The 24972-nt window shown below is 44.4% G+C and overlaps 1 protein-coding gene across 2 annotated transcripts; it reads right to left on the bottom strand.

The window, feature by feature from the left end:
• Nucleotides 1-1038: 1038 nt before the first annotated feature.
• On the bottom strand, nucleotides 1039-24186 carry PRDX4 (peroxiredoxin 4). 2 transcript variants are annotated; one of them, XM_066599802.1, is made up of 8 exons: nucleotides 23913-24186; nucleotides 20888-21005; nucleotides 9784-9900; nucleotides 8407-8529; nucleotides 6482-6612; nucleotides 4126-4160; nucleotides 3417-3463; nucleotides 1039-1178 (listed from the first exon to the last, which is right to left on the bottom strand). In XM_066599802.1, the coding sequence occupies exons 1-8, from the start codon at nucleotides 24124-24126 to the stop codon at nucleotides 1175-1177; spliced, it is 789 nt and encodes a 262-aa protein (XP_066455899.1). In that variant the 5' UTR covers nucleotides 24127-24186; the 3' UTR covers nucleotides 1039-1174. The 2 variants fall into 2 exon arrangements, with proteins under 2 accessions (XP_066455899.1, XP_066455898.1); XM_066599801.1 differs by lacking the exon at nucleotides 3417-3463 and having other exon boundaries at nucleotides 23913-24185.
• Nucleotides 24187-24972: the final 786 nt, after the last annotated feature.

Here is a 24972-nt window from a genome sequence, read left to right on the forward strand (position 1 = left end):
TAGAGCCAAAGCTCAGGAACTAATGGGGAAAAAACCCTCATTCCTTCAGACCACTGTGTTGTCATCAGGTCCTGGGTCTGGATGTTCAGCCTATAAAGAGCCATCCCTATTCTTTTGCATTCTTGCATGATTAAAGCAAAGTTGGAATCCAATACCTCATCCAAGGCGATCTAGGAGGTTCCATTTTGCTGTACAGATGGGAGGCAATCTCTCTCATGGATGTGGTCATTGGTATAATGGGAGAAATATATGCCGTGGATAAGTGTCATGCTGCAGATTTGAAGTCCACAGCATGCTCTATTTGTTGAAATGGCATGGATTTTCCTTATGGAATGAATTCATTCATTCATTCATTGCAATGCAGTGAGTAAATTCTGTGTCAAAATCTGCATCAGATTTTAGGCACGGATTTTGGTGCAGTTTTTAAACACAGAATTTCTCTGCAATGTTTGGACTTACCCCAACTGATTTTTCTGCAAAAAGAAACCGGTTGGAACTTTTTTTTTTTTTTTTTTTTTTTAACAGGACATGAAGTCTTTACTATTACTAGATTTGAGTACACAACCTTTTTTTATGCAAATATCCAGTTCTTCATTTTTTGTGCTTTTTTTTTCTCTTCAACATTGTACCTAATATGCAAAGGTTTATGGTAGACCTGTAAGTCTTTGTTAGATCCTAGGCTGCCATACTAAAGTATTGGCTCCCCCTGGCATTGCATTGTGGAGAGCCAATGGGCGAACTTCCTCCATCTGTCAAACTCCTTAGATGCCACAGTCGCTATGGCCGCATCTAAAAAGGAGTTAAAATTATCAGGAACGAACGTTATTGATCTACAATCAGAACCCTATGTCTCAGAAAGTTAGTACGGTAACAGCCTATGCATTGAAGTGTAGTATGCACAGTGCGGACATCTTTTATAGTCCCTCGATAGTAAGGCCTATCAAAAGATGTGCCCTTAACATCTACTGTATAAACATTATCAGGTGTTCATTAACCAGTTAATATAGATTGTGACCCTTTAAAGCAGGCAAAAAGCAATAGTAACAAAATTCATAGAATTTTAATGAATGTAATCAACCAGCTTTAACAAGTACTGATCTGTACATATTCAGATGGAGACCAAAACATCAGTGTTGTTTGTCAAAATATTTCAGTTTTCCAGCTGGGTCAGGAATTATCTATGAAAGAAGAGGGGGAAAAAAAAGTCAATACGAAGAAATTCATGCTCTTTTCCCCGACCAGTGAAAAAAAAAAAAAAAAATGACAGAAAATTGACAGCATAGGATAGTTGCAAATTTTAAGGGGCATCTCTCTGTGCAGATCAAGGGCTCATACACACGACTGTATCCATAAAAAGCTGCGGTAGTCCGGCAGTGTCTTACCGGCACTGTGCATGACCGCGTATTTCATGCACTTGGTCATGCAGAGTGGGACTTTTTATTCTCCGCTCTGTTTCATAGCTGGGTTGTGTATGAATTGCTGCCCATATGCAGTGTATTGCATATGGGCAGCAATTGCAATGTATTGCATACTCTACACACAAGAGTATAGAGCTCATGCGGAGAAAGAGCATTCTGCAATCTTTTGCCTGCAGCGTTTACAAACTAAAGTGAAAGGATCAATGAAAGTCTATTTACTTTCATCAACACCCTTCACCGCGTGTCATACGGCCGTAATAAGTGCCGAAATCACAGTCGCTGAATGAGTCCTAACCTCCCCTTACAGTAAAAGGAGCTCCGCAGACAGATTTGTATGATAAACCTCTGACTACTGCATACCAGGAGCAGCTGGGTAATCTACTACATGCCAATTCATTAGGAGGTTTAACCTGTAAGCCATATACAGTAAGCATTCTCATAAAAGCAGCAAGGCTGTGTTGATAGCTGCATTAGGGCTTTCAGTCTCCTCTGGTTTTGGAGCAGAGAAACTGAATTAAACATTTCAATTTTTTCCCCCATTAATTTACATGGGTTTACAGAAAGTGTAGTGGAAACCCAATATATCTATATTCTGGACTGTGGGCCTTTGGTAATGGACAAAGAACCTGTTTTTATTCTGTATACTAAATGCCAGTACTTTTCCATTACTGATACAAATATAGATATGCCTTCTTTCATGTATCCAATGTATCTACTTCCTCTTATGAAACTTCTGTTCTCAAAACGCTGACAAGATAATATATAGTATAAACACGTTACATTTTCCATCTGTTTTGCAACTTTGGAAGACAGTATAACTCAGACATAGATAACCGCAGTCTGAAACAGCTACCGCAGTAATTACCCAAGCAATTTTACTGGAAACTTATGCAATTTATAGTTCATGATGTAACTTCCAATCATATCGAAGGAACCACACGTGGGGCCAAGACAACCCACTCATCTAATCCACCACCTGATGGCCAATCACAGATGACCGGAGGATGGAAGAATTGCAAGATGCTTATCCAATAATTAAACAATACATTGTATCTATGTAATCTTTTGACCTGCCCATATGTTAAACTCTTCAAAAGAGGCTACGCGCCCAACATTAAAGTAGAATTGAGGAAGCTTATACATGCTGAACCTGTGTCAGTGTGAAAACTTCTTATGCGCATTATCAATTCAGAATTAATATGGAAGGGTGTAAACATTCCAAATTGAGTAAGCCGTGGTTCCACAAAGGATTTCCACGACAAAAGCGCTTACAGTTTGCTTCCGTTCTGATTTGTAATAGGACAAATAGCGCAATCTGCCACGCTATTTGTTCCATTAAAAAAAAAAAAAAAAATTGGACATATAGCGGAAACAGCAGGTATAGCGGAAACGGGAGGGGGTGGGGGTCTGAAATGTTTAATTTAGTTTCTATGCTCTAAAAATGATCTGACATTGAAAGGCCTAAAGCAGCTGTGAACACAGCCTAAGCAATAAGCTCATATCTTCCTATGACCACAATAGTCAATATGAACATAATGACTACCTGTGTACATTGGATGCCATACTGCCTTTGGGTCGTGTGTGATCACATGACATCTGTACGTAATCAGCATAATTGCCAGACCAAAATTTATTCCAGCCTAAAGCTTTGCTCACATCGTGTTTCTTGATTCTGTCTATGTATACAATCTAAATATTCAGCATATACTGTTTAGGCATAGGTTAACCACAGACTCCCATTATAAGAACCCCACGGTGCGGTATGAAGTAAAAAAAAATAAAAAAACCCTTGCATAGAAAAGCAAGCACAACAGATAGCACTTTACATAGAAAAAAAAAATTTCAAGTCAACACGTATTGGCCCACTATATGCCCGTATGCATATGTGGGCCTATAGATACATTCATGTGCTGGAACGTCCTTGGAGCAACCACCACAGATGAAGGAAAACAGGATGTGAACAAAACCTAAAATTATGTGCCATTTGGGTCTACTTACAAATCCTGTCTTGGCCACCAAGCTTTCATAGCATCATCAGGTCTGATCTAAGTTAACCAAATAAAGGTGGCACTGAGAATTTAGAAATGCTAGGCAATCATACAGATCAAGTTTACCATCTAGCAGAAATGTGGTTGGCCAAGCATTTGACAGATCATAGGCTAAATGGATTTAATGGCGCTTTTTGAGTAAAAAAAAAAAATACATACATTGTATGTATAAATACATTTTATACACACACAGTATGGTGCCAAAAAAAGAATTAAAGGCCTAAATTTGTTCATCCCAGCTCTCTGCTGCTCCAGCACCTCCTTCCCATTCATCCCACCAAGCCTTTGTTTCATAGGCTGCTGCAGCCAATCACAGATGGGTTAACTGTGCTGAAGTTCGTGATTGGCTGCAGTAGCCTGTAATGTTCTGCTTACAGGCTGACTCTGCAGCTTGTAAAACAAACCCATTGGAGTGAACAGAGAGGTAGGATGGGGAAGGATAGGCTTTTTTTTATTTTGCATAGGCAGTATATATTAAAAATAGATGATTAGTAAGATACTCTTGAAAAAACCCTTTTAAAAAAAAACAAAAAAAAAAAAACTACTAATAGACTGCAACTAATACTCAGACACGCAGCAATTCTCTCAAATGTGCCTAAACGCATTGTAACTCAACAATGTTTTAAAGAATGATTTACATAGAAAAATGATGTACTTACTGTCTCACTACCAGGCTTCCACCCTGCGGGACAAACTAAAGAAAACAAATTACATTTATTGTCTGGTTTTGGAAAAATGTCATTTGTTAAGAGTTATGGCACTTAAAAAGCAGTATGAATGAACTGGATGGATATTAGCATGTGGACATAAGACACTTTATTTCTTGCAAGGAAGTTTTTTGCTTTACAAAAAAAAACAAAAAAAAAAACATTCAATTTACTTAGAGTAAAAAGTGTACCTCCCAAATGATCTAAATAGTAGCATAGGTGTTTTTTATGTGTTGTGCAAGGGTTTCAGATCAGAGTCTGACTGCTAGAACTCCCACCGATCCAGAGAAAGAGTTCCGAAGGTCCCTGCATGAATGGGTAGTGGCTGATGGTGCGCAGTGCCGCACCATTCCTTTTCAAGAGAGATTTGAAAAGAAAGGCAAACGTCACTAAGATGTCTGCCATACGTACTCACAAAATTGATTTACCTGTTCCTAAGGATTTTGCTGATAAAGGCCATGATGTTAGTGACCTGAAATGTGCCATTCCTGATCACATACTGTTACAAATAAAAAAAAAAAAAAAAAAAAGAGGCCATAAAAGACTTACAAAATTTAAAACTAAGAGCTTGAGTGGATGTGTCGACTTAATACGCTTCCCTAATGGCCTCAATATAGATTTTATAAGATATTCTACTTATATGAAACACATGAGATAGCGAAGATTCCTTCTTTCCACATATTGTCCACTGACATTCAGATATACCAAACAAAAGTCAAAGTTAGCAGCACTCATTAAAATCCCACATTGGGTGGAGTGGAAACGATGCACGCCTTCTAAGGGATCAGACCCACATTGAGTGGAGTCGAAACGTCGTGGTTAGGAGATTCTGAGGAATAAAGGAGAGCCGTCTGGATATTTTGTTGCACCACGAAAGCTGCCTTCCTTGCATTATTTAGATACAGTTATTGCGAGTCAGTGCACAATTATATTTTTTTATATCTTTTAGTAAAGGATTATAATTAATATCTCCCATAAAAAAAATAAATAAAAATAAATAAAAACAAAAAAACAGATAATACATAATTTCTTATGTCATCTGATATGGATTTCCCCCCGTTGCATTATATGTATATCATACTTATGTTGCAATATTTGTTAGATTTGGGCCCTTTAAGAGAATGGCTGCATTAATTATATATGCAGACTTTTTGGCTGTTACAATCCCTATAGGATTCCCTTTTATCCCTGCAGTGGATTCCAGTTCTACTGATATGTAATGTATACCTCTGGTTTGTGGGGATCCGTTTGCATGACATTTGCAGAGTGATCTGCCTTATTAAATGTGGGTTTCTGCTGTGGTTTGCTTGCATTTGGTTTATTATTTAGAGGTAACCTGTCTCTTTTTAAGTTAAGTTTCAACAACATTGTCATGTTCTTTTTGGCCTTTGTGCTTTAGAATATGTATTTGGCATTTGCCCTTATCCACGATGGAGCGGCTGTTCTCTGCACATTGGGCCAAGGACCTCTGCTAGTGATGTAATCAGTACAGACATGCCGAGTAGGCGGTTCAAGATGCCGAGATGGGCGTTTTGCATGGCGTTTTGCATGCTGCTCTCAGATCCATTCTTTATATATTGCATTTTTAATGTCATTTGTTCTCTAGAAGAGACTAAGTAATTTGTATGTGAACTCATTTTTATTTATACATATGTGTTGATTCATACATGTGTTGATTCATGCATTATCAGTATTGTTTTAGTTCCTGTTAATTTGTTACTGTTTGAGAAAAGTTCATTATGAGCTGAAACATATACGTATGTGAATAAGGCTGCCTGTCCACGGGCGATTTTTCACAGCGTTTTCAACAGCGATCATCCGGCCACAGGGAACACAGTGAACGCTTTCCACAGACTACTATGGAAAGCGTAGCCCCGCTGTCCACAAGCAGAGAATCATATTGATTCTCTGCTAGCGGGATTTAAATGGCAGCATGCTGCAATTTGCCACGATTCTCCACGGTGAGCCTGTCAGATAGTCTCAGCACGGAGAGCAGTCAGCTCTCCCCTGCTCCGGCGATCTGCCACAGAATATCGCTTCGCTCGTGGACAGGAGCCCTAAAGAATCTTCAGACTGCTGACCCTGCTTTTTTTTCTATGTATACTGATCATTCTCAGGATCAGTGGTGGTCCCAGAGTTAAGACCCCCACCAATAACAAAGTGATAGAATATCATAGCGATACGCCATCACTTTTTAAGATGGCATTAATTCTCTTCATTCTCCACTAAAAAAAAAGTGAGTTTTGCATTGATAACCCACACTGGCAGACCAACAGATAGACTAGGCATAGATGTAACCTTTACTTACCTTCTCCGTGTTTGTCAGTGTATTGGAATGCTTGAACAAGACGAAGCGTTTCATCTACAGATCGTCCAACAGGAAGGTCGTTCATTGTAATCTGACGAAGAACTCCCTTGTCATCGATTATAAAAAGTCCTCTGTTGTACCAAAAATAAAATATAAGTCGTGACTTCTTAACCCTTTTAAGACCAAAGATTTTGGCTTTCATTTTATTTTTTTTTATCCCTTTCCCAAGCATCATACACCCTCCCAGACCACAAGGAATTTATTTACATTTTGGAGTGCGAAAGGTCTTGAAAAGAATCTGTCACTTCTGAAAAACCCCCTCAACTACTGTAATCAGTAAATGGCTGCAGATGTGATTTCAGAGCTGTAGTTTTTATGTTTATACTCATTTCAATTCCCCTGCTGTAAGCATAGAAACGGAACCATGCACCGTATGCCATTGACAGAGTCCTCAGTAGGCATTAGCATACAGTACACATTGGACTAAGACTCTTTCACAAATCGTTCAGCATTTCACATTTCTAGCTCAGAAAGGGTAAAGTTTCTCCTTAAGGAGAGCACCTTGGTGGTCTGTGAGGTGACTTATAAGGCCATGCATGCTCCTCTGGATGGACAGACGAATACCCAGTGGAGCATGGATGGCCTTACAAGTCTCCTCAGGCCGGTTTCACATGGCCAAGAATCTTGTACGAGACTCACAAAACTCACGCGAATATGAACCCCCATTCTTTTGAATTGAGTCATATATATAAGCGATGTTTTCCCACACCAAGCGTTCCTATATTTTCGCTGTCCTTGGAACACATCGCCCAATTTTCTCAACAGGAGAATAAAACACATCACACGCGAGTGTGCTTCAAGGTTTCCCATCAAAAATGAGAAACACTTGCCGATCCTCCAAGACGCCTGAAAGGCGCGCCAGAAGATTGCTACCTATCATTCTTACCCGTGTTTAAGTAGCCTTACTGAGCAACAATACCCTTCCTGACCCAAGTATGGAAGCTTCTCACTAGCCCCTGAAACAGCTGTCTCTGTATGGTTTCTGGCTTTGGCTTACAACTCCCAGTCTTTGTCACAAGACATGTTTAATGAGTAATATTGACTTGCAGGAATGTTGCCTTCCCATAGGTGGCGCTACAAAGGTATTGTTCCTTCACATTTCTAAGAGAAACACTTAACAATCAGTGCGTATACTGCACAATAAATGCAAGAGTCAGCATCAATTTTTATGCCGGATGAAACTGGACGAACAAGAAGCGCATAATTCTTGTTGGTCGGCTCGTGTTTCAACTGAACAATTGTTCAGTTTTGTTTGTTTGAACGCCTTTCTGATTAATAACCGGTCTGCAAAAGAAAAAAAAAGAAAAAATTCGGCTGCATGGAATATTTTAGGTAAAATTTTATGTTTTCAAGGTTGCTGAATCCAAAAGTGACCTCCACCCTCCCTCCCCCCATCACCACGTACAGTTTTTTTGCAATATATGAGGGGGGTTTACATTATAAATGCATATTAGCGATAGGGGGGGGAGGGGGGGGGGGGAATACAAAACTTTCGATTTTCCGTACCTAAAATGTCTTTATTCAGAAGTTGTTGAGGACCTTAAAGGCTTATTTACACATGCATGTGCATCTTGCACCCAAATCAAACGTATCAGGCAGCACATGATCGGCACAGCCATCCGTCCGTGTGCTGTCTGATCTGCACGAACCATGCACATTGCACGTTCTATTCTCATCTGCTTTCACTGAAAAGGACATGCAGCGCTTTTTTTTGCACATGGACCATCCATCTGTGTGAAAAAGCAGCCGTATGAATAGCTTTATGGACTACAATGGGGGCCACGTGCTGCTCATGGGACTACATGAACAGCAGAGAGAAAAAAATACACCAATGTGAATGGGCTCTAACATTTATGAATACAAACCTGAGTGTGTGACCTTGGTCCTCCAAGTATACACCATAGTCTTTTGCAATCTGATGAGTCAAATCAGCAAGGAGAGGAATTTTCATTGGTCCAAGCCCACCTTGCTTCCGTGGCGTATTAATCCTGTGATATAAACATAACATTTCTAAATACTTTAGCAACAATTACATACCAAATCTATATAACATTTCTAGATATTTAGCAACAAATTCTATTCTTTAAATATTTTTGCTCCGCCTCAAAGCTGGTTAAAAAAAAATAAAAATTTTTTTACAACCCTAAGATAAAGTCCAGAGACTGATGCAGTATACTAAATATGCCCTCTCCAGAGCTGTAAATTAAGTGTAAAGCAGTCATAAGGGGAAATGCCCAAGGACGTAATCGCTGCATGTTTCCTGCTGCAGAAAAACGAGCGTGAATTCCGCAGCTATGAGGTTCTATTGAACTTAATAGCTTTCTGCTTGCCAATGCTCATATCACGGATTTCCGTGAGCGGAAAAACGCGGCATGTTCTATTTTTCACGGATATATGTCGCGGAAGGTCTTCATTATTATAGCATTAATGGAGAGCGTGGAAATCCGCAATCACTTTTTTGTTTTTAATTGCGGTACTCTTGCAGCGTATCCCGCATCGCTTGTGGCCAGGAACCCTAAGGCTTGGGCTACAGGGAGGCTTTAGTCGTCACAAAGGCCACGCGGCCAAAGATTGCAGTGTAGCTACACAACATCAGAACCTAATGGAAAAGAAAGCAGCCGCGTTGAGACGCACAAATGCCACATTCCGGAAATCATGAGAAATGCAACGAATTCGGAATTTTTGCATTTGCCAGATTGCGACACTTAAGTTGTTACAATAGCAATGTCATCATATTAATTTTCTTAGTGTTTCAAAGTTGTGTGTTCACAATATAATCTTTGAATATGCAACCTGTGCAGAACATGTTTTCCCTATAAGCAAGCTCTCCGTTCATTCTGTGACAAAGTTATTGTTATAGGAAGACTGAATAAAGCCTAATTGGAAAAGGAGGAATTCCTGAATCTGTCGTAGACAGTATTCCTTACAGCAGTAACCTATGGCATCCATTTACAGTTATGACCTTCTACAGACCTATTAAAGTGACTATTTTATACATAATGCTCAGCACCTTGTATTTCCCAGCATGCATCTTCACTGCCTATATGTGAGCAAGTAAAGGGCTGCTGAGGTAGAATTGGGAAACCGGTTACATTCTAATTAGTAAGTAGATCAATCTCATAATATGCCAATATCTCTCACAGAAAGGGTTGAAAACCACAGCTGAACCGCTTTAATATTATAGCACAATTATGGACTATAGTTGAGTTAGCAACATACAAACAATCCACAGGGACACAAACCATGCCAAGTGTGTGAATTGGGAATCCACAGAGCATGCTACAACTTCTGTATTTATAGATTTAAATTCTTCTATGCGGTCCCCGAAGGCGATGATTTCAGTCGGGCAAACAAAAGTGCTGGGGAGAAATAAGAGACAAAGTAGGATTAGATGAGGAGAAAACCCTCTTTAGTATGCCTTCACACACAGCGTTTTACAGAAAACAGACATTTTTTGCAGTGTATTTTCGACAAAAAAAAAAAAAAAAAAAACCCGCTGTGGCCAGATTTTTGCTGCAAGTAAATGAGATATTATTTATATTAAGAAAAAAAAAAGGGGGGGGGGGGAGGGGGGGGTCACTTTTCCCTCACTTTTGGTGTGCAAAAGAAGCCTAAGGGCATCTCCACATGGTCAGATTTTTCTGGCATAATTGGAGATTAATACACAGCAGAAATCTTGTTCTGACGTTGATTTGCATGCAGATTTAGCCGCATTGAATTGGTCAAATACACATGCAGTCACACTACAACATCTTCTACTGGTCAATTTTTTTTGCAACACATTTTAAGATCTGTACCGTATGAACTATGGCACAGATTTCTATAACATTCAACTACATTTGATGCAGATTCCTGTGTGGAATCCTATCAAAAATACACCATGTGAACCGGCCCTAAAAGGTTAAAGTCTTTGCACAAAAAAAAAAGGAGATAAATTGATCTTTCATCCAGTTTACACAGAATCTGTCAACATCCATTGAAACAATAATAGCTTGGGGTGTGTATGTGTATATATATCTATATCTGGACACCTGACCCATCAAAGTCTTACATGCTGGCCAGACAACTTCTACCTGAAGACAGAAATTCCAGTATTCTGTTGTGTAATATATTATATTAATATGGTAATATGCTATAGTAAAAGTATCACATGATAAAAATCCCAGCTCATCTTGTAATTGGCTAAAAAGGAAATTGAGCGCTATATTGCCATGTCCTCTCTGCTGCGCTACGCATTAAGTATAATTTACAGTGGCAACAAGAAGAAATGGCATCTACAAGTGACATGAGCAGCAAGACATTGCTCACCCCAATTGTAATGCATAAAATTGTGACATTCGTATTCAATTCTATTAATTGAGATCTTACTTTTTAAACATCGTTCCACTGTGCAATTCAGTTAGTATTTGACTGACAGTGAATTTAAGGCGTTTGCTTGGCTTTATTAGAAAATGGAACCAACGTCCTAGGATTAGGTTCCCTTTAAGAGAAAACCTATCACCATGACATTAATAGGTTTCTAAAGATGCCCCTGCTTAAACTGTCAAAAGGTTATCCGTGTTTATTGAAGAGATAGGAGTTTTGCATGTCCGCTCAGATGCGCGGATAGTAATTGCGATTTCCGCGAGCAGATTTAAAACAGATTCTATTTTTGTGCGGAATCCGTGCAGACGACCTCCATTGAATTCAATGGAAGCTGTCCGACCCACAGCCTATCTGCAATTGACATAGTGGATAGGCTGTGGGTACTCACGTCATGGCGGGAAGAAACAAAAACATTAAAAAAAGAAAAATCTGTACTGCGCATGTCTGGCAGCGAACGTCGGCTGTCATCCGCATTACAGAAACGACAGGTACGCAGGGCTGCTGGCCGGGGACAGAGCTAGATTCCTCTGCGGGCTCCTGCATACAAAATCAAGACTCATTCGTGTGCAGCCGGCCTTAGGCTCCCTATTTTGTATTTAACACACACATGGTTTGGCCATTTAATTTGCTTGTTAGGTGCATCAGTTACTGCATAAAATGGAAGTGTGGGCCCTGTAGGTAATAATCTGAGCCCTGTAAGGTTCCGTTATCTGCATTTCATATGTTCCCGTCCAGTGTGCTCACTAGCATTTGTGTTCCATATGGCCCTGTTTAGAACATATTCTATTATTTGTGTTTGCAACTTATTGCAGTTAAGGATATGTTCACTATTTTGCATTAGTCTCTTGCAAAAAAAGAAAAATTGCAAAACCTAAAAACTCAAATATATGTTTCATATATGCATCCCCAAAGTAGTGTTATTAACCCCTTAGTGACGGAGCTTTTTGCTTTTTTCCATTTTTGTTTTTTCCTACTCCCTTTTAAAAAATCGCAGCTCCTTTATTTATCCATCGACGTCGCTGTATGAGGGCTTGTTTTTTGCGGGATGAGTTGTATTTTTCAATGGCACTATTTATTGTACCATATAATGTACTGAAAAACTTTTTAAAAATTCTTAGCGGAGAGAAATGGAAAAAAAACCGGCATTCCACCATCTTTCGGTGCGTCCTGTTTCTACGACGCACAAACTGCAACAAAAACGACCTGATATTTTTATTCTATGGGTCAGTATGATTACTACGATACCAAACTTATATAGTATTGTTTTTGCTGTAGTACTTGTATTTTTTTCAAGATATTTAATTTTTTTCAATTACTTTCTGTGGTCATTTTGTGCGCGCAATACCTTTTTTTTTTTTCCGTCGACGTAGTTGAGCAAGGGCTCAATTTTTGCGGGATGTCCTGTAGTTTCCGATAGTATCAATTTGGAATACATGTGACTTTTTGATCGCTTTTTATTGCGTTTTTTCTAGGAGACAGGGTATCTAAAAAAGGGGAATTTTTTCTTACCGATAATTCCCTTTCTGGAAGACATCATGACAGCATACGCTGGAGGTTGCTCACCTGCTGACCTGAAGGGACAGGAAGAGGCAGAATATAAAAAGCACCTCCCCTCCACCAACACCAGTGCGTTCCAAATGACCACAGTGACCAGTTACTTAACCAGAAGGTGTGTTTTTATTGACATCACACACCTCAGAAAACAAAGTTAAAGCATACACATTACCTCATGTGTTGGACAAACTAGGGTAACCATGTTGGTAAGGGGGGGAAAAAAGCCCGTATGCTGTCATGATGTCTTCCAGAAAGGGAATTATCGGTAAGAAAAAATTCCCCTTTTCCCCATGACATCATGACAGCATACGCTGGAGGAATACCAAATAAGTGGCATGGGCTTTTTAGGGAGGGATTACGGCTTGGAGCACCTTCCTACCGAAGGATGCGTCCTGGCTATATTTAAAGTCCAGCCTATAATGTTTAATGAAAGTATGGCCTGAAGTCCATGTGGCTGCGTTACAGATTTGCTCAATCGATGCGTGCGCTCTCTCCGCCCAAGAGGATGCCACCGCTCTCGTTGAGTGGGCCTTCAATCCTTCTGGAGGGGGGATGCCCTTGGCCTTGTAAGCCTCCTGGATGGCTCTCCTGAGCCACCTGGCGATCGCATCTTTAGAAGCGGCCTTTCCTTTGGCCTGCCCCTGAAATTGAACGAAAAGTTTGTCAGACTTCCTGAAACTTTCTGTTGCCTCGAGGTACGCTAGTACCGCTCTTTTGACGTCTATATTATGGAGCTTTTGTTCTTTTGCATTTTTGAAATTTTGGCAAAAGGCTGGAATAACTATTGGTTGGCCCCTGTGGAAATCTGACAATACTTTAGGCTGGAAGGATGGGTCTAAAGAAAAAACAATTTTATCCGGGTGGATAGTCATATATGGGGCCCTTCGTGAGAGGGCCTGGATTTCCCCCACGCGTCTGGCTGACGTAACTGCCACAAGCAGGGCTACCTTGTATGTCAGCCAGGCGATGGATAGATCCGTAATCGGTTCAAATGGGGGGTCGCATAAGGCCTGAAGGACTATGGTTAGATCCCAGGGTGGTGCCGTGGGCCGTGTGAATGGATGTAATCTGCTCGCCCCTCTAAGAAATCTCCTAATCCACCTGTGCTCCGCCAGCGCGAGATCGAAGAATGCCCCCAAGGCCGCAATTTGGACTTTGAGTGTATTCGGACTCAAACCTTTATCCAGGCCCGCCTGGAGAAAATCTAAGATTTTCCGGACGTCTGGCTGATCCAGCTGCTGGATGTCCTGGCCTAACCACTCCGAAAATTTTTTCCAGACTTTGGAGTAGATTTTGTGTGTCGAGGGTTTAAGGCTCTCGCTAATGGTGGAAATAACCTTAGGGGAAAGACCCTTTCCTAGGAACTTTACCCGCTCAAGCTCCAGGCCGTAAGCCTGAACTTGTGAACTTCCGGGTAAAGAAGAGGGCCCTGCGACAGTAGGTCCGGTCTTGTTGGAAGGTGGAAGGGCTCTCCCACTGACAGGGATCTCAGGAGGGGGAACCACGGTCTTTTGGGCCAATATGGTGCTACAAAAATTAGTGTTAGGGTTGACTGCAGTAATTTCCTTAGCAGAAGCGGGATTAGTGGTAGAGGGGGAAAGGCATACGCTAGGTCCCAATCCCAGGGGTGAGAGAGAGCGTCCGTGCCTAGGGCCTGTTTCTCTGCGCCTCTGGAAAAGAAAAGCCGGCATTTGGTGTTTGCGCTTGACGCAAAGAGGTCTACTTCTGGTACCCCCCACTTCTCCACAAGAAGGCTGAACACCTCTGGATGGAGTTCCCACTCTCCTGGGTCCACTTTCCTTCTGCTTAAAAAGTCCGCGGCTGAGTTCTCGGCTCCTCTTATATGAAAGGCCGATAGGGACTTTGTTGTGCCTTCCGCCCATTGAAGGATCCGCCCCGCCAGTCGTTGTAGTGGAGGATTCCTGGTGGTACCCTGGTGGCGAATGAGTGATACTGTTGTCATATTGTCTGAGAAGATCCTCACATGTTTCGCCACTAATCGTGTTTGCAGGCTACGCAGGGATTTCCATACAGCTTTAAGCTCCCTAAAGTTCGATGAGCTAGCTTTCTCGTGAACGTCCCAGGCCCCCTGTACATAACCGCCTTCAAAGTGGGCCCCCCACCCTTTGGCGCTGGCATCGGTCGTGATTATTACGGCCGGGTCCAAATTCCAATCGGATGCCTGAGACAGGTTGTCCGACGACACCCACCAACGGAGAGAAGCTCTGGCTTCCGCAGAAATAGGGATTGTCTGATCAAGCGAAGCCTGCAACTTGTCCCAATTCCGGAGAATTAGTGACTGGAGTCCGCGACTGTGGAATTGGGCCCAGGGGACCACGCCGATGCACGAAGTCATTAGTCCCAGGATCCGCATTGCGTCTCTTATCGTTACCCTATGTTTTTTATATAGGTTGGAACATTCTTCTATGATAAGATGTTTTCTTAGGGGAGGAAGGGACGAATTTTGTAGACTGGAATCCAGAATGACACCCAGGAATTTCTTCCTGGTTTCTGGCTCCATGTTGGATTTTGACTCGTTAACAATCCAGCCAAGCTCCTTAAATAACTGCAATGTGGACTCCAAGTGTGATCTCAGAGTAGATGGGGAATCTGCCACCAACAGGAAGTCGTCTAAGTAGGGGATGATCATGACACCCTGGTTTCGTAAGAAGGCCACCATTTCCATCACGACCTTGGAAAAAATTCGCGGAGCCGAGGAGATTCCAAATGGTAGGCAGACGAACTGGAAGTGGCGGATTTCCCCCTCCACCCTCAGCGCAAACCTCAGGAATTTTTGTGAGTTGGCGTAAATAGGGATATGAAAATAGGCATCCTTAAGGTCTATTGTAGCCATTACGTTATCCCTGGCAATTAAAGGAGTTGCAGTTCTAATGGTTTCCATTTTGAATCTCCTATATTCAATGAATTTATTCAGTTGTTTTAAATTGATAATGGTGCGGTGGGAGCCGTCTGGTTTGGGAACCAGAAAGAGGGGGGAATAGAAGCCTTTTCCCTGTTCCTTCTTAGGGACTGGGATAATCGCGCCGAGACCCTGTAGGTTCCGTATGCCCTCCAACAGAGCCTGTTCTAGGCCTGGAGACTGGGTTGGGGTTATCATAAACCTGTCCGGGGGGCGGGATAGTAGCTCGATCCTGTACCCCTCCGCCACTAGGTGCAGTACCCACTCATTAGTTGTAATACTACGCCAGCTATTGGAATAGCGAGCCAGTCTACCCCCTACCGGGCCCGAAAGTATGGGCTGAGGGACAAAAGTTAAAGTCTTACCCCTTCCGCCCTTTGGATAAGACCATCTTCCGGTCTTTCCCTTCCCGGCGTACGTAGACGAGGGATGAGGGGTGAAGGGTCTCTTGGGTGGTCTGGTGGCAGGCAGTCCGTGACTCTTGTCAGCTGCTTTCTCCAGCAGACGATCCAGGTCTGGTCCGAATATACGCCCGCCCCGGAACGGTAGGGTACATAGCCTATTTTTGGACGCAGCGTCCCCTGACCACTCTTTCACCCACACTGCCCTTCTGGCGGTGTTCGATAGGGCTGCCATGCGGGCTCCGAGGCGGACTGTTTCCATCGAAGCATCTGCCAGGAACCCTGTTGCCATTCGCAGCAGAGGGATGCCGCTTGCGAACTCCTCCCTAGGGGCTTTTTGGTCGACTAGGGCTGCGAATTGGTCCAACCAGATTGCCATGGAACGAGCCACGGAAGTGGCCGCGATGTTAGCTTTCATGATGAGACCGGAGGTGGACCAGGCTTTACGCATGGATGTGTCCACCTTATGGTCCAACGGGTCCTTTAAGTGGGATGTATCCTCAAAGGGCAACCCGGACTTTCTGGATACCATGGCAATTGCAGTATCGACTTTAGGTATCTCGTCCAAAAAGGACACTTCATCTCCCGGAAATAACAGGCGTTCTTTAAATTCCCTGGGGATTAGCGGAGCCTGATCCACGCTCTCCCACTCATTTAGAATCAGCTGCTTGAGTGTGGCGTTTACGGGGAATGAAGATTTTTGTTGCGGGAGTAACCCCGCGAACATATCCTCCTGGACTGTGCGGGGTTGCTGCACGTCTTCCTCCACCTGCATGGTCCTGCGTACTGCTTTTAGCAGTTGATCCATGTCCGCGGTAGAGAAAAGATATTTCTTGTCCTCCTGCGTCACTTCCCCGTCAAAATCCACATTTTCCGCTATGTCGGAGTCAGACTCAGACACCGCCGGAACCGACCTGCGTGTAACCCCGGAAGGCCCAGGTTGGAGGTCCGAGAGGGAGGACTGCACTTCTTCTCGGACGACTGACCGAATTTCGGCCATAAGGGAAGTTTTTTCCCCCTGCATAATTTTCGCGGAGCAGGTAGCGCATAGCGTTTTGGTGCAGGAGTCGTCAAGTTTGGTTAGACATACTGGACATTTTTTACTCTTGCGTCTAGCCTCCCTTGGTTTTTGAGTATCCCTGTCCTGTAAGACAAGGGAAACTCTGTTAGTGGGGAAGTGTATGTAGTGCAGGTGTAGGTTGGTCCACTGGACCACTTACAGTTAGGAGGGTCTCTGGGTCCTCTCTGGTCGACATCTTGCGCCTTGCAGGAACGCTTCCTGTGCTTAGGATCGTTCCTTAGCGTGGAGAAACACCACCAGCTGATGCAGGGGCAGCGGATTTTTGAATTTGGCGCCGGCCGCGCCAGGCCACGCCCCCTTTGCGGAGCGTCCGACGTCACCGCGCTGTATCCGAAGCCACGCCCCCTGGAGCGCTCCTGTCGGCCCTGGACCCGGAGATGGCGGCCGCCGCCGCAATGACGGCCGCAGTGGTGCCGGCAGCCCGTACTTGGACCCCGGCCCACCAGAGATGGCGGCCGCCGCCCGAAATGACGGCCGCAGTGGTGCCGGCAACCCGTACTTGGGCCCCGGCCCACGCAGTCCCCGGAAAGCTCCCAGATGGGGTCCTTCCCACTGGGTTTGCCGGGGCTGCCCGAAAGATCCACGCCGCCGCTTCGCCGGTAAGTCCTCCTCCGGCATGGGACAGCGTTGCTGGAGTTCTGCCGCTGCTGTCCTGAAGGGACAGGAAAAACACTGGTGTTGGTGGAGGGGAGGTGCTTTTTATATTCTGCCTCTTCCTGTCCCTTCAGGTCAGCAGGTGAGCAACCTCCAGCGTATGCTGTCATGATGTCATGGGGAAAAGTGTATTTCTGGCGTTCTTAATTTTTTTTTTTTCGGACGACGTTCACCGTGTGGGAAAAATAATGCACTACTTTGATAGATCGGACTTTTACGGACGCGGCGATACCAAATACATATTTTTATTTTATGATTTAGATTTTTTAATAATAGGTATGGCAAAAGGGGGGGTGATTTAAACTTTTATAACTTTTTTTTTTACAATTTAAAAAACTATTGATTATTTTTTTTACATTACTTTGAAGTCCCCCTGGGGGACTTTAACATGCGATGCTTTGATCGCTCCTGCAGTATGACGTAATGCTATAGCATTACGTCATACTGCTTTTTTACAGGCAGTCTTTCAAGCCACCCTGTGTGGATGGCTTGATAGGCAGTCTGCTAAGGCATCCCTGGGGGGGAGGGGGGGCGCGTGCGGGACCCCCCAAACAGCGTTCGGGGGATTTAAATGCCGCTGTCAGAATTGACAGCGGCATTTAAAGGGTTAATAGCCGCGCTCAGCCGACCGCGGCTATTGCCCGCGGGTGTCAGCTGTAATAAACAGCTGACGCCCGCGCTATATGGAGGGAGATAGCGCCGTTACCTCCCTCCATACACGTCCTGCAGCTGCAGGACGTAAAAACACTATGGCCCGGTCGTTAAGGGGTTAATATAATATGAGTGTGCTATTAGCACTTTAAGCAACTTAAAACCGTATTGTGACCCCTTAGGCCTCCTTCCCACGGACGGATTTCCGCCGCGTTGCCCGCAGCTATTAGGTTCTATTGAACCTAATAGCTCAATGCTCACGGTGCGGAATTCCATCGCGGAATTCCGCACCATGAAATCTCCCGTTCTCACCCGCGGCATGCTCTATTTGCCGCGGGTGTACGCGCGGCCGGCTTCCATTGCAGTTAATGGAAGCCGTCCGCTCACGCTATCTTCCGCTGTAGCACAGCGGAAGAAAGTGAAATCGCCTCTCCGCCCACCGCGTCATATGACGCTGTAGGCATGTCTTGTGACGTGGCCGGCGTGTCACATGACACTGCGGCGCGTCACGTCGAAGCGTCATGCAGGACCCAGAACGCTGGATCCGCTGGTAAGTATGGGGTCTCTGGGGAGGCGCCGTGACGGGCTTCGCCGCGGAATATTTCGCGGTGGAGCCCGTCACGGCCGTGTGCAGCCGGCCTTATGGTAAGACAGTATGATATGACGGGTCTCACACCAAGAACTGTTCAGCACTCCTGATCTACAGCATAATATAGATTTGAAGTTATAAAAGTAGTGCATTAGATGAATGAAGTGAACTTCCTGGGAGAAGCCATAGCAAGCTTGACATTTTCACTGCAGGGAAACTGTAATATCACAGGATGGCCTTTCACATGAACCTGTAGTAACAGGATGGCAGAAGGTCGAGCAGGACTGAAGCCGCTCTTGTTGAATGGCTAATTGTTCTGCAAGCATGCACACAGAGATATGCCGCATGCAGTGTTCACATATATACATACAGTACGTATTGACACACACATCTTGGCTGAACACATCTTATTGTTTTTAATGATCAGTATACTAGTGCCCAGAGAAAAAACATTTTTCTCCTGTTCACATGCTGCCTGGATCAACTCCTCCCATGCTGGTTATACGATAGTGATGTCAGAAAAGTCCATCAGACCACAACAATCTTCATCACTGCTCTACCTGTGCCTCATGCACACAGGCAGATCTTTGCTGCGGAATCCGGAGTGGGCGTCCGCCTCCAGATTTTGCAGCAATCACACTCCATAGCATGCTACGGCAAAGCGATTCTTCATGCACAGCAGCGGAAACCAATTGAGAAAAAAATAAACAAATGCAGCATGCTCCGTTTTACTCTGGTTCCCGCATGGGCGGCTCACATTGAAGTCAATGGAAGCCGTCCGACCTGCAGCCCGTCCGCAATGGACGTGGTGAACGGGCAACGGATTCTGCGGGAAGAGCAGGAAATTTAGAAAAAAAAAAAAATCCGTACTGCACATAAGTGCAAGCCGGCACGTCTGGAGTACAGAATAAAGAAGACACGGGCAGGTACGCAGGGTCGCCGGCGGCTTCCGAGCTGGATTCCTCATGCAGAATCTGCGCCTGCTATGGACATGAGGGCTTGGTCTGACTGTCAAGATTAGGGTGACCAGCTCAACGGGAGGCCAGTCTCTCGCACATGCTCCCCTGTAAGCCTCCTCTCCTGCAAGAACTGATCTGATAGGTCAGTGTCCGGTCTGAAGAGAGAGAACTGGAAAGCCACACAGTTCTGCAGGGTGGTGCAGAGCGGTTTATTAGTGCTCTGACAATTATTATGGAAGTGGTCAAGGTATTATTAGACCCTCCAGACTTCAGATCATAAGATGCAGGCACTTTTTAGCACCATTTTTATTCTTGCTCATGAGTGCATCTTGTAATCCGGAAAACATGGTAATCTAAAACAGTAACCTAGACCTGAATTCACTCTAATGCAAAAGGAATTAGACAGCACATCCAAAATGAAACAGAAATAGGTACAGGATACCTTAAAGTGGCTGAAAGCAAAAATATACCTGCCCCCATTTGTTCAAAGCATTATAATTAGCCTGCCCTCATTTATTTGGGGGCTATGGGCCTAAAGAGAGGCAGGTTTGAATGTGGAGTTCCCGTCTGCTGGGTGTCGCCTTGTCAATGCAGATGGTCTCACACTATTGCATCACAATGTGCACCAAGAACTTAAATTTACAAAGTATGTTGAGCAGTATCACAATTCAATTTCATGCATTTACTGTTGGCATTAAATTATGGCACTATTGGACGGGGTTCACATGGGACGGATTTCCAGCGGAATTCTCGCAGGTTGGCCGCACCGAAAATCCACGAGAATTCCACTGGAAAACTGCAGCTGCGGGTTTTGGAGTGACTTTGCCACCTGCATTTCGGCTGTGGCCCTCTCTCCCCATTGAAAAAAAAAATTGACATGCTGCGAATTTAATTTCTACACAGTTTGTCCGCAACTGATTGGCCGCAGCATGTGGACGAGATTTTTGCAAAATCCCATCCACTTTGCTGGCTAATCCCGGGATTAGAAGCAGTGTGCGGAATTTCCCTGCAGACATTCTGCAGCAAATCCGTCTCGTGTGAACCCAGCCTTAGTGTGCGGTTACACCATGTGTATGTTTGCTGAAACATGGATGCACACACCACAGACCCCCATTATGTACACTGAATGTTACAATGGCTTATGTACTCCTATTACAAAATTAGATACTTACAAATCAAGAGGATAGAAGAAGAAAACTAAATATTTCCCCTTGTAATCTGTGATTTTCAGTTCTTTGAATTCTCCGTTGATGACTGCAGTTCCCTCCCAGTATGGAGCTGGCTTGGAAACTAAAAACAGAAATATTTCATACAAGGTTAAATATCACAGTAAAATCGTGGATCAACCTTAAAGAGAAAAAGGGTTCTTCCAAGAGTAATGGATGACAAAAGGCAGTCACATCTATTAGGCTTGGCTCACATGACCCGATTTGTATTATGCATTCCGTGATCAGCGTACGCACAGACTTTCTGCGGTAAAACCTGGGCATTGAAAGGCATGTATTTTCAATTTTTCCTTCACACTCGTGGATAAAAATTGCATATCTATCTATCCGATTAGGCTATTCTAATAAAAACCTTTTTCGGGACCTGGGTCATTGCCTAGCGACGGTGCGGGAGAATCTGTACTGCGCATGTCCGACGGCTCGCCAGCCAAACCACCCGCAGTACAGAAGAAATAAGAAAACAGGCATGCGGAGGTCACCGACCAGGCACAGGTTGGATTCCGATGCAGGATACAGATTTCGGAATCCGACCCGGTCGTGTTCAGGACGTCTATATGTTCTACGTATAAAGTGGAAAATAAAAGGGTTTTTCTCATCCCCCTCATTTAGAATTAGCGGGGTCCTGGCAGTCAGACCCTCAATCAATCACAAAGTGCTGGCATATTCTACTTTTGATTGAGAAAAAATAAAAATTACAACAAAAAAAAAAATAAATTAAAATACTTACTTTGCCCTCTTGCACATGGTTCAAGAGGACAAACCTTTTTATTATATACATTGTATATATTATTCTTATAGTTCTTTATGGTCGAATATATAGTGACAAAAATGGGTTCAGGAGCAGTTCTAGTAAAATGTTTCAGACTTATTGACTAATGATATGGCCATGCGAAGGAAATCTATTAAATATGTGCTCACCCATACACAGCCTGAAGGGGCAGCGAGCACCGCTCGTCAGCCAGAACAAACTGTTTTGCATTACGTGTCCTTAACTGCAGACCGGTGTCAACAGTCATAACGCTCAAGCTAAACAAACGAGGAACACCTCGGGTTTGTAAAAGCCACTGCCCTGCGAGAGGATTCCCATAGGCCTCTACTAAGGCTCTCTTTACACAGACGGAAAAACGTTCACAGAAGCGAAGATGATGGAGTTTACTCGTGCAGTTTATACAGGCCTTTAGATTTTGTTCATTAGTCGTTCAAATTTATTATGCAGTGAACGACTAAACGATTACATGCAACAACGTGTAAACGAGCAATGGCTTTTAGACCTGCTAAAAATGAATACAGAGTGAGGCTGCCTGTCCACGGGCGTAGTGGTATCCCACCGCGGGATAGCAACGCTCTGGAGCAGGAGCCAGCAGACGGATCTCCGCTGTCAGCCTATCTGACAGATAGGCTGACCACAGAGAATCACAGAATGCTGCGATTTGCCGACCGGAAGCGGAGAATCGCAATGACTCTCCGATAGTAGACGGGGGGTGGAAGCACTCTCCAGAGCTTTCCCTGCGTAACCCGCTGCTGGATTATCGCTGCGGGTTACGCAATTCAAACCTGCCCGTGGACAGGCAGCCTAAAAAGGGCCGCAACCATTGGATTCATCAACAATTACACCATTTCCTTATTCCCTAGCCAGGGGAAAGTCCAAAACAATACGCACTTTTAGTACTTTAGGGAAGTTACATTATATCTAGTTTATGCTCATCCAGAGTTCTGTGGGTAGCGGACATCCATTCTAAGCCATGACCCCGTCATGAAACGCACCGTTTCATTATACAGTACAGTCTCTCAAAATGCAGAATAACCCCTCGTTCACACAGGTGTATTACGCAGGGAATAGAACCCAATGATTTCAAGGGGCTCATTCACACGTGCTGATTGTTTTCACATAATTTTTAGATGTATGAAAAAAACATGCAGCATGTCCTATTTTGGTGCCCATTACGGACAGAAATAGGCCGGTGCAAATACGCATGGAATATGGAGGAAGCCTCTAAGGCGTATTCACATGGGCGATTTTCATGCGCAAGTTCCGTCCAATTGCGCTACGGACGGAACTCGCACATAAAAAGAACACATTCATTAAACTGTTCATTCACAGGAGCCATTTTTCTCCCAGACTAACAGCCTGAGATAGAAAAACCACAGCCTGTCCTCGAGAAAAACCACAGCCTGTCCTCGAGAAAAACCACAGCCTGTCCTCGTCCGCAGCGAGTCTAGTTTAACAATCACCCGTTATTTCCTATGGGAGCCTGCAGAAGAGAAAAAAAACTCAGACGCACGTCAAAGTGCAATTTTTCGATTAACACTATTAAAAAAAAATAAAAAAATAAAAATTTTCTGGTGAAACGCACACAATTGTAGGTTTGCAAGTGATCAGTCACGTGCCTTAAAATGCAGTAAATTTACACACGCAGAAAATGGGATTAAAATTCTTCAACATTCGCTCGATCATCGGTCTTTCATAGGACCGTGCCAGCGATCAGGAACGACTTTACAATCGTGGCAGACAGAAAACTATAACCAAACTAATTATCGTTCAATCGTCAGCCGCGATTACACTGAACAGCTCCGTGTAAGGTCGCCCTTTGGGTATCTTCACATGGTGAAATCGTTCGACATTCCGCAACGGAATGTCCACGGAAATTCTGCAGTGGCTGAACCCGCACCTAAGTGGGGAGGACTGGTTGTTTTATATGGGAGGCTCAGCTGCGGAATTGAACTCATATTTCAAGGAGATGTGTGTGATATATATATATATATTTCTATTACATACACACAGCACAGGCTCCATGATGCAAGGACTGGCTAACATGCACCTACAAATCACACGAGCTCCTCAGTAAAGGGCACGGCGCCTTTAAGTGTGAAGTAGCAGGAGCATCTGCACCAATAGGATAAGTACAGCGCAGCAGCTGGGAGGCGGCGGCATGCGGCGGAGTCTCCCGGCTCCTCTGCGCTGAGCACCCACTTTTTGCCTTGCTGAGATGCAGGGAGTGGTCGGTGACCGGCACTCGGGTGGCCTCCCCGGGGTACACCTGCCCTCCGGCGTAGAAGTGGCACTCTCCGTCCTGCCCCGCTCTTCCGGCCCGAGCTTGCTCCTTGTCTTCCTGAGAGGCGAGCGCCTGGATGATAGCGCCGCAGAGAAGCAGCAGGACGGCGGGCCTGCACAGTGCGGTCTCCATGGTGTGCGCTCCTACAGCCACGTACTGCCGGGATGAGTGCGGGAGCGGGAGAAGGCGGGAAGGTTGAGAGGAGAGAAGGGCGGGGCCTAGAGAGGCTCCGCCCACCGACATCACTGAGGCGATAGTGTCTGTGGAAAGTCATAAGCAGCTTATGGGAAAAAGTCCCAAATCAGTCAGTCAGCACCACTGTCATGTCTGCCGAAAGGCGCTGTTACACAGAACGATTATTGTACAAACGAGCAATGAACGATAACCGTTAAATGTAAATGGTCACAATCGAACGATACGGCCAGCTTCACACGGCCCAGATTCACACGCAATATTTCAAATCTCACACGAAGATGAACCCCATTTTTTTGCATAGTCATACACACGAGCCATTTTATTTATTTTTTCTTTGTGCATTGCGATATTGGAAAAAGATTGCGCATGCCATATCTTTGGATGCGCCCTCACATTACAGAGCCCATTGTTTTCAATGGGGCACACGGCAGGACCGCACAGCGCGCTACCATAGGTGCATGCAATGCAAGGTCTCACCCTTGGAAACAATGGGGGACACTCACGGCGGAGGATCGCTACTTCCCCAAGGCGATGTGAGGGGGTTTTGCTATATAAACGCCTCACGTCCGCAGGGAAATTGCATGTCGGTGAGCGCGATATCGGGCCATATCACACTCGCCCGTGCGAAGTTAGCCTAAGGCCGCTCTCACAGGCGATGGTGGAAATGCTGCGTTTGTACTAGGGCAGCGTGAGCATTTGTGTTCTAAGGCCTCCTGTCCACGGGCGGTATGTCACTGCGATCATCCGGCTGTATGTAACGCAGTGAACGCTTCCCATAGCGCA

The sequence above is a fragment of the Eleutherodactylus coqui genome, chromosome 4 (genome assembly GCF_035609145.1).
Source record: "Eleutherodactylus coqui strain aEleCoq1 chromosome 4, aEleCoq1.hap1, whole genome shotgun sequence".
In the NCBI taxonomy this organism is placed as follows: domain Eukaryota; kingdom Metazoa; phylum Chordata; class Amphibia; order Anura; family Eleutherodactylidae; genus Eleutherodactylus; species Eleutherodactylus coqui.

What these genes read in the sequence shown, in the direction of transcription:
- PRDX4 (XM_066599802.1), bottom strand. Translation starts at nt 24,126, where the DNA reads ATGGAGACCGCACTGTGCAGGCCCGCCGTCCTGCTGCTTCTCTGCGGC. An exon ending in CACTGACAAACACGGAGAAG is followed by an intron (nt 4,161 to 6,481) that starts GTAAGTAAAGGT and finishes TGTTTTCTTTAG; the next exon opens with TTTGTCCCGCAGGGTGGAAG. An exon ending in GGAAGCCTGGTAGTGAGACA is followed by an intron (nt 3,464 to 4,125) that starts GTAAGTACATCA and finishes TGGTTAACTTAG; the next exon opens with ATCAGACCTGATGATGCTAT.